Here is a 13,806-nt window from a genome sequence, read left to right on the forward strand (position 1 = left end):
TTCACACTTGAGAGTTGCAGCATGTGCAACTACTGCTCATAATCTAACTTGCCTTCATTTAATCAGAAGGAAAATCGATGGAAGAAACTTCTGGCTAAGAAGCTTACAAGAAAAAATTCTCTGAGGTTTTTAGGTGACACAATTCTAAGAAGCAACAGTGATGGACTCCTGCTTATCTAGGCAAACCAGATCCTTAAACCAGATGTACAAAGCAAGCTGGATTTAGGTGTCTGAAAAAAGGAAGAAATACTAGATTTAAAATAACCAGGCAAGAACATGGGTGGCTTTAAGAACATACTACTTTTATTTGGTTCCAGAATTTCTAGTATTTCAACAAACTCTCAGAGTTTCACTCCTTAAAGTGCTTCAAACTCCATTTATATTATTATTTTTAACATTAATGTACATTTCTGTATAAAAATTCTGTTCATCAATCCAAAGAGACTTATATTTTTATAAATTTCTTTACATCGGCGGATCGTATTTGCTCTCAAGTTTAGCATTAAGGCAAATTCCTGAAATTAAGACACTGGAATTCCACACAACTATACGCTGTTGTGGGTGAGAGCAGAATTTGACCCAGCAGGGTATATACAATTGCTTTTTCTGCATATGTTTCCAAAGACACGATGGATTGCCCTGGAAATCAATGACATTTAATTGGGAGTTTATCAAAGCCGATACTTCAAATTTGCTTTGGCACAATCCACATCCAAAGGATTCATTTTCTTACCAACTACTCTGTGACACAGCAAGCAGCAAAAGGGGAACCCACAAGATATGAATTCACACAGTACTTCAGCAGACCCAACCTGATGAATGCACAAGCAAAGTTACGTGGCCGGGCACCCACGCAAACTCACAGCCCCGTGAACCTCTGAAATTCTCTTGGTGGAAACACGTTTGCCATTGACGCTAATATTCTGAAGACAGCCAAAAAATGGATCTTTGACTGGAAGCCAATGTGAGTCCAAGTTTGCTAAAATGAGATAGAAGAATAAAGTCAATAAAACAAGAAGGATTTTAAAGATGAACTAATGTGAAGCTCTCAAAAGAGGGAGAATGATATAAAACTGAATGCACGAACAGAACTTTCGTTTCAGAAAGGAATAAAAGCCAGTAGATACATTAAAAAACAAAGCAGCAATAATTTACCTGGAATTTTGCCGAAGTAGAGAGCCTGATGCACATATTCAGGAGAGAAAGGTGGATGTCCAATGGTGTAGTTACTCTCCGTGCCTAATTCTAGCTGCACAGTGTTCACCTTCTGAGAGACTGCAAAAAACAAGTAAACGAGAGCTCTTTCTCAACTCTATTGAAGAACCAACCAGCTAGGACACTATTTTAAACCAGCATGAAAAAATTTAACTTGTAGGAAAAACAGATTTCATTTCAATTCAAAGTCAGATTGACACATTTAGGTACTCTGGGGCTAAATACAGCCAAAAAAAAGCCCTCTTATGTATAGCCTTGAATTAACACAAAACACTTACATTGTTCTTAAGAGTGCTTTAAGAATAAGCAGAGAAGGAATGATTAACTAAGATCTGTGGCTGCAACGCTCTGTGTCCCCTTCTTTCCAAGCTGCAGAAGAACTGGTGTGATACAACGTACCTGTGATTGTATGCCACTGTCCATTAGTCAGAGATTGCTGAGGTGTGACTGATGTCTGGAATTCTCCTGCTCTACCATTTCCAGCAGCAATGACCTGTAAAACAGTTTTGGGTTAAGTTACCACAAAGAAAGGAACAGAAAAATACAGTAATTTAAGTAATTTATTGAACTTGTGGGGGGCTAGGTTTCACCTAGTATAAGAGTCAGTCATTGTATACATATTCCAGAAATTTTGCTACCAGATTCTCAGGAACAAATATTCTACAAGTTTTAAAAGCAAAAATACATCTTACAAAATGGTTTTAATGGTTTTGAAATAATCTCTCTGCATCAAAGTCTTTTCTTCTACACCTACTTTTCAATTCCCAAAGCAGTCACCTATACACTTCACATCTCCAGAGAGAATCACTGCAATATATTTCCCTGGACCTTCACATTAATTCACTCAGAAAGCTTGCAGCCTGATTACTTACTATGACATCTCCAACAAGAATCTCCCTGTGTTTTCTCACATCTTTCTCTTTATTCCCTGTAAGCAGGCTATTTGTCATTGACATCTTCCTCTCTTTTGGTAATGGCCAAGTAGCTGATATGCTGAAATCCATTTTCTACCAGGTTCCTCTGATGGTGTTCCATTGACCTGTTTTTACTTCCTATTGCATCCTGTCCATGCTAACAGCCAGCACGAATCTAAGTTACTGCTGAAAAAGGTGTCTGATCTCATCCACAAGTGCTTCACAACTGTTGGTGCCCCTGCTTCTATGTGCATTTGTGTTCTGTTGAGCAGAGACATCTTTTTATTTGAGGTCTCTACAGAACCAAGCACAATGGTTTTCTGGTCCAAAATTCAGATTCTGAGGCTATCACATTACAAAAAAAAAGCCAAAATAAAACAAAACAAAAAAATCAACATTATGACACACCTGTCAACTAGAGAAGTAGCTTGCAAGCAAATCCGGGAGACACGGATAGTTTTTGCATAGGGTATGATCCCACTAGATCATATAGTATCAAGAAAAGCCTAAGAAAATGAAGACTGTGCCCTCCTGCTGACATGTGAAGAAAACATGTGTGAGCTAGCGTGCACACAATGCAATCTGGTAGTGTAGGCATAGAGACAGGTTAAATGCTTAATTTTCTATGCCGTGATTTTAAACCACTCTAAGGAAGTTGTTCAGTGTTAAACCTGGAGACAAACGTAATACATAAGCCCAGAGTTCAAGGTCAGAACTCCTCCCTGCTGAATGAGAGTAATACAGCTGTAATGGAATCACAGCTTGTTCTTACCTTTCCTTCTTTCATGTAAATAGTCAAGTAATTGCCTGGCTTGGTTCCAGAATGGAGGAGTACACCTGTTGAACTCCTTGGACGAATGGCAAATACAATCCTAAAATCTAAGCCCATTTGTAAATTACCTGTGGAGAGTCAAAGAGTGGGTAGAAGAAAAACTGGAAATCATCATAAAAATACATACAGAAAACATCCTTCTACACTTATACATACACATTTAAGGCATAATTCCATATATCATAATCTCTACATAGCTTACCAACAGCAATGTATCCTCCTTCCTTAAAGAAATGAATCCCCATCTCCATGGGAGCATCCAGGCAAGGAAGCACATCCTTTTTTTGCTGAGGTGCATTCATGACTTTTCCATTCATCTTAAAATTTCTCAGGCAACCCTTGAAACTCTTCATTGGTATATTCTGAAACCATGTTTCAAAACGTGAATACCAAAGCATGATGGCCATCTTTTTAGTAAGACTACCCATTAGATCTTTTGTATTGTTGGACTACAGACAGCCATCTGTCGTTAAGGGTACCTAAACCCCATCTCTGATGTGAAAAGACACCTGGCAATAAAAAGTGCTTTAAGCATTACAGTAAGAGCTAAATTTGAGTTGATGTAACTCCTGCTTGCAGCACAGATATTTCCTAATGATGTTTCAACACAACAGGAGTTGAGAGATCTCAAGTACAACGTTTCCTAAGATGCTGTTTATTTTAACTTGTCTTAATTGTCTAATTTTTAAAGTAAAATGAACAACACACATTTCACACTAATATTCAGGTGCTCAGTCAGTGCTTGAAAATGTATACTAAAGCTTTTCAACATGGAAATCCTTCATATTAACACTTGCGCATGGAATCAGTACAGCTTGGGGAGTGTGTAGAGGTGCCTGCATCAGCTCTTTACCTTTCTTTTCAGCAATGGTGGCCCTCCCAGGTAGACTGGTGGCTTAATTTCAGTGGTGGAACTTCTTGCTAATCTTCCTAATCTTCCATGCTGAGCCCTCAGACCATCAACAACCAGGAGGACATTCTTCCCATCTCTGCCACATACCACCTTTTAAGGGTGCAACAAATAATAGAATGAGAAACCCCAATGCTAGTGAAAGCCATTAGAGCTAGTGTACCAAACAGGAACTGAAAAACTGTGCTTTTAAAAGGTGAATCATATACAGTATAAATAGAATATTTTCAGGATAGTCTGAAACTAGCAAAAGTAGAAATGGAAGAGGATAAATAAGATATTTCAGTTGAATATCAAGATGATTTAAAAACCAGGAGCATCTTGCAAGTCAACCATTCAGATTGTCAGAGATTCAGATTCTGGTCATCTTGCTGGGGCTTGCAAATGGAGTCACTCCACACTCACTCTGTGTGTGACTGAAATCAGAATTCTGCCTGACCCAAACACCTCACTGTATTCTGCATCTTAGTGCTCTGTATGGGAGACGTTGAAATATTTGAACTGAAAATAATGCGGTGACCATCAGTCTCTGCAAGTTCTCTCCTAACAGAGACCTGTCAGTCACATGAGCTTTGAGGCAAACGAACTAACTTCAGGTCACCACAAGGAACACTTTCACTTTTTCTTCCCTGTCTCTGCCTAATAACTTAGAAATTCAGGCTGTGCCTACCATGACTGCTAGTCATGGATTAATGTGGTTTCTGTGTCATACTACTTACAGTATGCCATTGTCCATCATTGTATTTAACACTAGTTTTGATTTTGATTCGTCTTCTTCCAGAACCAAGCGAAAAGACAAAACGTCCTTTTGAAATGTGGAGAGCCGTGTAAGAGTTCTCAGACTTTCCCTCCATGAAAATGATTAATCCTCTTGATGATCGCGTTCGTATATCCACAGAAAAATGTAACCTGTAGTGGAAAGTAAGCATACTCAAACATATGTCTGTTTTGTCAGGTGTTGTATTCTCCCTTCATCAGAAAAGCATCAGCGAAACTCGATTTGTGAATTGCAGAAGACATTTTGGGTGGAATCACAGTGTTCTGCATCGCCCGCCTTCTGAACGTGAATTAAAGTTGACTTACTCAGGCTTAGAACTCGGCATCAATATGCACCATAGCTGCCCACCATAACCAAGTCAATCTACATAGTTTGGGGAAGTATGGAAAAAGAAAATTTCCTGAACCTTTAGAATCACTATTCTGTTGTGCCAAAAGATGGAAACATGACTAAGAATCCTGGCTTTTAGCACTTACAGATTCAAGCAGCTTTGAAGATTCAAGTATTGGGAGGTGAAGAGATAATATTTGTATTACCTGTCCATAGGTGCAGATGAAGAAAACGTGTAGGATATAAAACTGTTGGGGGTGTTTCCAAGGAGATACGCCTCACTGTTGACATTTAACTGAGTTAGTAAAGTGTGGTTTTGCTGGTCATGCTGTACATTAGAATATGTCAAACGATCAAAGTATTTTTCATCCTGGGAGGCAGAATAAAAACATTTATTATGGGTGAGCATAAAATAATAAATTCGACCTACACAAGAATTTCCACCTGAGGCAGTCAGTGCCCTTCTCTAAATGACAGAGAAGCTGTTCTCATTCTTGAGCAAGTACACACTTTGTGTGGAACTTCAACACAAAGAGAACCTGATTCAGAAGTGAGATGGAAGGCAAACAGTAATACTGGGCTCGATAAATCATGGCTGTGCAGACAGAGCCTCAGCATCAACATAGAGTGAAGATGACAATAATAACAGGCATACCTTGAGCATCTTAAACCTGAGTGGATTTTTGAATTCTTTCAGCAGCATTGGTTCAAGGTTCTCATACTGGTGGCAAGCTCCAAGGGATACATCAGTCTTTGCAGTAAAATTCATGAGATTTTGAACTTCAGGGAGCTGACCTGTCCTAGAGTGAGGAAAGAGATAAGTTCTGTGACACAGGTTACCTTTTCTCTCATGTAATCAACTACATACTGTAAAACTGTGTTCTGTACAAAATGGAATTCCCAGTGACCTGATGTTAAAATACCAATTTTCATCTTTTGATGAAAAATTTACATTCAACACTGCAAAAAAATATTCACATTTGTCCTACTTCTGCCCATTTCCTTTTAGGCTTAAAAGCAAAACAAAAAAATAATCCAAATTATGATGCTTCCTTCTCATCTCTTCTAAACACAGTCTTTTGTACTAAAAGATATCTACTTAAACAGAAATGAGCGTTAATAAAAGCAGTTTTGATTTCTGGATCAGACAATGAAATTTTACTCGTTAGTATGTGCATAGCCAGGCAGATCAAGGAAAAAAAAAGGAAACAGTAATTTACCCTCCTGTGCAAATTAGACATTGTAATGAGAGCTGTCAAAGCATAAGGCCCATCACAACTTAATAAGCAGTTCTGGTACTAAAGCCAAAATATCAGAAAGACTGTCGACACCAATTTCCTTTGTGGATAAAGAATACTATTAAATAATGCTATCATTTTATAAGTCATGGAGAATCTTTGATGATTAAATTACAAAACACTTTACAATTGAGAAAATGCAGTGAAACTCCTTGCCCATCATCTTCTGTGAGAAGAGTGGTAGAGCTGGGAGCAGAACCTGAACTTGTTTCAGACAAAAATTCCATTACATCTGAACAACAGATTTAATTACAAGTTGATACTGTCTGGATTAGAAAATACTCTGGGGCAGCAGAGTTAAACATTCATGAAGGTTTCATACATGTAGAAGAAAAGTGATTTAGAAAGAAAGCATCTTTAAAAAGGTGATTTAAAAAGGAACACAAGACAAAAAAGTATGGAACTGAAAGACTACCAAGCCAAATACCTTTCTATAAAAACATTTGAGATGCAACCTTCAAAATCATCTCCACCAAATCTGATAGGCTGAGTGAACGTCTGTGACCTCAGAAAGTCAAATGATTTTGAATCAAGATCATCATCAACCAGCAGTTTTACTCTGAAAAAAGCAAAGAAAAATGAGCATGAAACCTAAAGGAAAACATCCATGAATTTGAATGAAATATATATTTTAAAAAGAAACATTTGACTGATGTGTTTTCTCATTGCATTGTAAATACACTAGAGCTTCATTTGTTTACTTTTGGGATTCTTCCCATAAAAACTTACACTGAATTTAACTGATGTGAAATTACTCTGCTTTTTGGTGGTAGATATTGAGCAAGGACTGTCTTCAGTCCTTCAGTCTACAGTGAAATCCTGATCCAAATGAAATTCTTGAAAACTGTCACTGACAGCTACAGGATAAGATTTTGTTCTTTGTATCAAAATGGTTCTTTGTTCTTTGTATCAAAATTGCATTAGCAGCAGCAACTACAGATAATGTTGAAATTTATAATCATCCAAAGTTACAATTATTCAAAACTTTCCTCTGTAATGAGCACTTATTTCATTTTATGTGTGGCATAGAAATCAGTGAGACTTAGGAGCTTTCCTGTAAATTGACTTTTCTGATACCTATGAAATAGATCACAACTGAAAAAACAGACAATATTAGCTTCTTCTCTGGACCCATATTAGATGCACCTCTAACTTACAGTGACATATGTAAAGGCTATGGGGAAGTGGAAGAGCTTCCAAGCTCCAGTTTAACAAGTAGACAAAACTCAATAAATCAGACATGCATATTGATCAGCTTTGAATTCAGATATCACAGGGACTTATATGCACACCCACTATCCAAAAATCTCCTTTTGCTTCATTATTTCAGCATGCTCTGCTCCTGTATACCCAAATTACAAGTCAGACAACATTTTAATCTTTCTCCAACTACAACATAAAACACTCAGATAAAGGACTGGACTCACATGTCAGCTTCTCTTGTTACTGTCACATAATGCATTGACCCATCTTCATACTCCTTCTTCACTTTCATTTCATTCTCTCCTATCTTTGCATTTACAAAGCCAGGGCTCAGGTAGATGGTAAGAATATTAGGCTAAAAAAGAATTGCACAAAATAATCCTTAAATGCAGATGCCTTTAGTTCTCGATTATATCATCATTAATAAAGTTCTCTGTGGTCTCTATTTTCTCAGACAAAAACTGCATTTCACAGTCACCTCGTACCAGATTTTACTCCCAGTTCTTTATGACGAATATAGTTCACATTTTAAAATCTCTCTTAAGTAACCAGTTATTTAAAATGCTTGTTTGAATTGTTTTTACAATACCAGAGGACTCCGTTTTTCTTTTCTTAAATATCAAGTGTGTACTTCCATATCTTCTTTTTCAGCCAGCAAGAATGGCGTTTCTGCTTGAACCTTCCTGCGTTTTGACAGGTCATGGCCCAAATCAGCCTTTTCCTCTGCATATTTGATCACAGTATCATTTTTGCATGGGCAGAAGGCCAGTTTTACTCAGAATATTTCCAGCCAACTGTATTAGGCAACAGTCACCTTATTGGGATGGGGGTGCTGTGATACAGAATGCTCAAGGTTAAGGATCAGTTACTCATGAAATTAGCTTTGTATGAATGAAGAAATTGCCAGGATGAATTTCTCCATCCTATGACATGCAAGATGACAGCATCTAGAGATGTTTATACTAGCTATTTCTTGCCTTAAAATATGGGAATCTATGTAAAACTTAGTAGTGATGACAAACTGACATGGTCACAGACAAATACGACTGATCCAGAAATAAAAATGAACACATTCTAAACTGAACACGTTTCATACCCATAGATTGTAACTTAAGAGTGTTCCAGTCGATGCCATTGTTCGAAAGCCAAAGCCAACTTGGAAATCTCTGGGAAATGGGAAATTCGCTGCACTCAGGCTCAGTGTGCCCTTCTTGGAAAAAGCTGCAGATCTGACAAGCTGAAAGAGAGAACAATTTCAGTGTTTTTCCTTCCAATCTGAAGAATTGGCAATGGAGGACAACAAAAGCACTACTCAACATAACTGCAAGCAGCTCCCACCTGAACTACGTGCAAGGCAAACTGCAAGCACAACATTCCAGTATAGAACAGACAGACTGAATGCGTTCCAGTATCATTAGCTGATGTGCAAAGCTCTCCAGGGAGATGAGGGCAGCTGAGCATAACACATCGTTCATCTCTACTGTCTGCATTGACAGGGAAGTTTTTTTTTTTTTTTTTTAAGTTTTCACATTTGAGAATGCCAAAGTGAGCAGCTGGAGGAATGGTTTGTACACATTGAGCTATGGAGATGATCTAGTATCTGAGGCTATGCGAGTCATAGGACAGATCATTCCTGGGCCTTTTTTTAACAAAATGCTTGTTAATATACAGGAGATATACAAACTCAGAAAGAGAAATAAGGCTAGATCTTCTGCACAGAGAAATAACCTGTATGGTGATTGTTTAGATTCCACAGAGGGAATGAAAATGTCGGGACAGTGCCATTGGAGAAAGAAACCACATAAGGAGCAATAGGTAGAAGCAGACACGTTGATTTTCATTTCTCCATGCAGCACTGGGTAAGACAACACTGAAAAAGCCACACTGTCTCATTTTAAAAGGAATGTAGCAAAACTCGTGGGTGTACAGGAGATTTCACAACACACATAAGTGGAGCAATTGCTTTTTTTATGTGAGATTGCAGTGGAAGCTTAGCTCTGTCAAGGAGAAAGATTGAGATGTGACTTAATTATAAAGCATAAGCACCTCAGCGAGAAGAAAGATCCTGAGTAGTATTAAGTGACTACATATTCTGCAGTAACAGCAACTGGAGGCCAACAAATGTAAATATGAATTCTTAGAAGTATACAGTATTAAGAGGATGGACTATGTACTGGAGCAAACTATCACAGCAGGAGTGCAGATTCCTTTCTCTTTGTATCTTCACACTACTGTTGGCTTCTTTCTTGGCCATCACATGATAACCAAGGGCAGTTTTTGATTTGAACAAGACAATGCCCAGGTTTTACAGACAAACCAGAATCTATGAACTTTACCAAACATTTTAAAAGAATGCTTTTCTTTACCTTCCAGTCATCTGAACATTTCTTGCTGACACCAACAGTCTCATCAAAAACAACAGATGCAGTTTTTGGGTTTTTCACATTCTTCATACAGCCTCGGAACGGAGGTACGGTTATATCAAAGCTGGTTTCAGGGAGTGGGAGGAAAAAGAGTTCAGTAGACTGCTATTTCAAAACAGATACCAGTATAACAACCTGTAAATGCTGGCAATATAAGAAGTAGAAAAATAAAACGAGCAATCTTTATTGCACAAACATACTTCATACTGATCAAACCTGCTCCACAGGGCACACTCAAACTCACCATTAGCCAAAAATCACAGATTATGATTGTGATACATAATACAGAGCACGAAAGAACTTGCCTAAGGAAAGAGTTTAGATGGACTTACCACACAAAGTGCTACAGTCTTTTTATAGCTACTCACCGTTTCCTTAGAGAAGATGGAATGCCACCGAGATAATATTTAGTGAAATCAAAGACTTTAACGTTGGCTGTAATATCAGAGCTGACATAAACAATATTCTTATTTCGGGCAATCAATATTCTAATCTGAAATACGTGAACAATGAGAATTACTTCACTTACCAGGAACAAAATTATTAAGCATGTTACATTCAAAGAGCAAGATATAGCAGATTACATTTAAAGAGTAGGACACAATTTTTTTTTCCTCCTCTTGTTTATTAATGCTCTGAACCAGAATAGCAGCACTAGTTCAAAGGTACTTGGCAAAATTTAGGAACTTAGTCAAAGCAAATACCTACACAGAATGCTTGACTATTCAAATAAGAGGTGAAGTTTATTGTACTTAGATGAGGTGAATTTTTAGGACAAAGTTCCTAAACGTTCAAACATCGCCTTCCACTTGCAGTTGAAGATTCAGGAGCTGCTGCCTCCTGCAAAGGCTGGATCAGTCAGCTGACTGGAGGCAACTTAGCCCAGAGCAGCATAAACACTTCTTCCAGCAGTCACTGCAGCCTACACTACTTAGTTGGAAATGTAAGAAGGGGAAGAGAGAGAACTAATCAAAATAGCAATCAGAGATTTTAACAATGTCTTTAGGATTTCATGTTAGTAGCTCTACAAAACAGCCAGACTGAAGCTAAATAAGTCAGCAACAACACAAAGACTTTGAAAAAGTAACCTCTGTTACTGTTAAGTAACCTCTGAAGAAATACACCTTTATATGGTAAAAAGCATGAACTTACATTTTAAAATAATGTTGGTATGTACAGTGATCACAGATCTCTTCACATAAAACAATGTTCTGTCACAAAGGGCTTGATCCTTTGGAAACTGCTTTATTAAAACTAAATTTACTCACAGATAAACATAACAGCAAATAGTGAAGGCTTGCATCCAAACTAATCCTCAACACAAAAACTTCACAACAAATCTTTACAACAGAAGGTTTAGCTTCAAGAAAATTTATATTCCCACAAACAGCAATCAATCAATTGTTTAAAATGACTTACTTGTTTATACGTCCCATCATTTAAAGTCACATTGTTTTCTATTTCTTTTGGAAGCTCAGAGTCAATTTTGTATCTAAAAACCGGATGGCCATTTTTAATAAGCACACTGATGTACTGATCCTGCAGCAAGAAAAAGCACAAACTGTTCAACATTTCATATTTATGTCAGTGTCACATGAATTACTGTAACGAAGCTATCTAGCTGATTCAATCTTATTCTGGTTAAAAGCATAAAAGCAAGAACAGTAAAACTTAGAAGACTAATTTTGAATGCTTAAAAAAATCTTAGAAACAGATCTAGTATCAGCTCGAAATGTAGCTGTCAAATCTCTAGAGGACTTTTTCTCATTTCAGAATGTTTACTGATTTTCTTTTTACTTCAACAGAATGGAGATATTACTAAATGATATCACAGTGATAGTTATCATTCCTATAATACTATTACATGAACAGAATTGCTATTGTTCTTCAGCAATTTTCACACGTATAAGTGACCGTGGTGTCACCATGTCACTTCCTACGTTCTCCCTTAGTCTAGACTTGAGAAAAAAAGCATTTGCACTTCTGGAGGATTTCAGTATTTTGAGACTGGTTTGATTCGGGTTGCACCCTCCCTCTGTCACACAAGTCCAAATCCTGCGCACTGCCTATCAAAAGAGCTACTTAGAACAACTTTCAGTTAGCTTTGACAAAGTCAGTATTCAGCAGCAATTCAACACCCAGCAGAATCTACTCATCTGCCATTTGAACAAAGATAACAGTTTCAAGCAACTTTATGGAAGTTATTAGGGCTGCTCTGAAAGTAATGCCTCCTATTTTATGATGATGGCCCACAACATCAGAGGAAAGCGATGATCCTTCTGGATTTCCTAATACCCAGACATCAACTCTGACTGCTCCATTGCAAGGCGAACTAAGATGAAGGTTCACACCTCCAAAGTCATGCCAGAGAAGATGACAACCTTTCTCCTGCAACACGATAACACCAGGCCTCATACCAGTTGTGGAGCACATTGCCAAGCTTGGCTGGACTGTCCTACCACACCCACCACATAGTCCTGATTTGGCACCTTCTGACTTCAACCTGTTCAGGCAGATGCAAAATGGACTGCATGGGCAACATTTTCCTAGCAACAATGCTGCCGTAGCAGTTGTAAAGCAGCAGGTCACCTCCACTGGTCCAGATTTTTATGAGCACAGCACGCAGATTCTTGTTCATTGCTGGCATCAGCGCATGTTAAAAAATAGTGTTTCATAGCTGAGAATTTTCTCTACTAAATAGTGTTATTGTGCTCCTCGTAGCTGCTGTAGTTTCCATGGAAGCTTTACTATCAGATCAACCTACATGTAAGTAAATCTAATGTGTTCTCATGTCAGTGAACTTTTAAAAAAACTTCCTAGACCTCTAAACAACACAGAAGCATTTCATTACCTCATTTGCAGCAAAAAACACTATGCCTTCATCTGCAGTGGTCTGAATTGTCTGCTCGTAGCGTATTGGTACATTTGCATTTGTTTCTTTAGATGTGACGCTGGCATAACCAGTGCCTTCAAAATAGCTTTGGTCAGACTCTTCTTTGTACCTGTAATAATTCAGTGTCACAGGCGTGAATATACAAGAGTAAAATCTACTACCACATGGACTTACTGACATTAACATTTTTAAAAAACTGAATTTAAAGCATTTAGTGCAGAGCCACTAACAGGGACAGCTGTTAATCCAAGCAAAGAAAAAAAACTTTCCACTGGCTTCTATTAATTTTACATATGATCTTTAGAGAGGAAAAACCTGATTTTAAAATAATTAGTGATTTATTTTATCATTCTAATTGTGAGCCAATGGACTGAGATTGCTATAGCTGTGAATAACACCAACTCTGATGATTTCCTCTATGATACGTATTAATGACCAAGACTTAGAAAAAAAAAGTCATTCATGTAACTGCAGTGCTCATGCTTCTGGATGTTAAAAGACACAAAAAACTGATAAAGCCACAGAACCATCAATCTGTCTACCTCAGTATCGTACCTTCTGCAGGGTTGCACTTCAGTGGTATTGAGATTAAATGTCCTCTTGAAGTTGTAAAGGCTGATAACATTCTCATTTAAGTTGTCCAATTCAATGCAGCCTTCATAATGAGGATAGTCTAGCTTACGTGGAGGCTGAAAAACAGTGTTATTAAAAAACATGCTATCAACATCAGCTGACAAAATTTTACATTGAAATGTGACTGCTAGGACTTATTGCAAAAGTATTACTAAGACACAGAATGTGTCATTCTAATTTGAAGAAATTATTGTATTATTGTATCTCTGGACATAATAACCAAACCATCTGATAGCACCCCAGGAGCACTGCAGCACAATTCAAAGCAGAATCGTATGAGTGGACTGGGGAGAGTGCTCAGCAGGCTGGCAGGTTTCATGGTGTCCTTGGAAGAATAAAACCCATCATATTCCCTTCTTTGAGTTCCAGCAAGCTAC

The 13,806-nt window shown here is 37.8% G+C and overlaps 1 protein-coding gene across 4 annotated transcripts in view; it reads right to left on the reverse strand.

The window, feature by feature from the left end:
* Positions 1-232: 232 nt before the first annotated feature.
* The window catches only part of LAMA3 (laminin subunit alpha 3), a 112,747-nt gene continuing 99,173 nt past the window's right edge, over positions 233-13,806 (reverse strand). For all 4 annotated transcript variants that reach the window (XM_048940780.1, XM_048940781.1, XM_048940779.1 and 1 more), the window contains 17 exons: positions 13,352-13,485; positions 12,755-12,905; positions 11,323-11,442; positions 10,272-10,396; positions 9,847-9,967; positions 8,577-8,717; positions 7,705-7,835; positions 6,705-6,836; positions 5,635-5,779; positions 5,186-5,349; positions 4,591-4,780; positions 3,815-3,964; positions 3,164-3,323; positions 2,902-3,029; positions 1,615-1,708; positions 1,156-1,275; positions 233-979 (listed from right to left, as the gene is read on the reverse strand). In XM_048940780.1, coding sequence (XP_048796737.1) covers positions 834-979; positions 1,156-1,275; positions 1,615-1,708; positions 2,902-3,029; positions 3,164-3,323; positions 3,815-3,964; positions 4,591-4,780; positions 5,186-5,349; positions 5,635-5,779; positions 6,705-6,836; positions 7,705-7,835; positions 8,577-8,717; positions 9,847-9,967; positions 10,272-10,396; positions 11,323-11,442; positions 12,755-12,905; positions 13,352-13,485 — 2,352 coding nt within the window. In that variant the 3' untranslated portion in view covers positions 233-833. The remainder of the gene's footprint in view (positions 980-1,155; positions 1,276-1,614; positions 1,709-2,901; positions 3,030-3,163; positions 3,324-3,814; positions 3,965-4,590; positions 4,781-5,185; positions 5,350-5,634; positions 5,780-6,704; positions 6,837-7,704; positions 7,836-8,576; positions 8,718-9,846; positions 9,968-10,271; positions 10,397-11,322; positions 11,443-12,754; positions 12,906-13,351; positions 13,486-13,806) is intronic.

Source organism: Lagopus muta, chromosome 3 (genome assembly GCF_023343835.1).
Source record: "Lagopus muta isolate bLagMut1 chromosome 3, bLagMut1 primary, whole genome shotgun sequence".
NCBI classification, from domain to species: Eukaryota; Metazoa; Chordata; class Aves; order Galliformes; family Phasianidae; genus Lagopus; species Lagopus muta.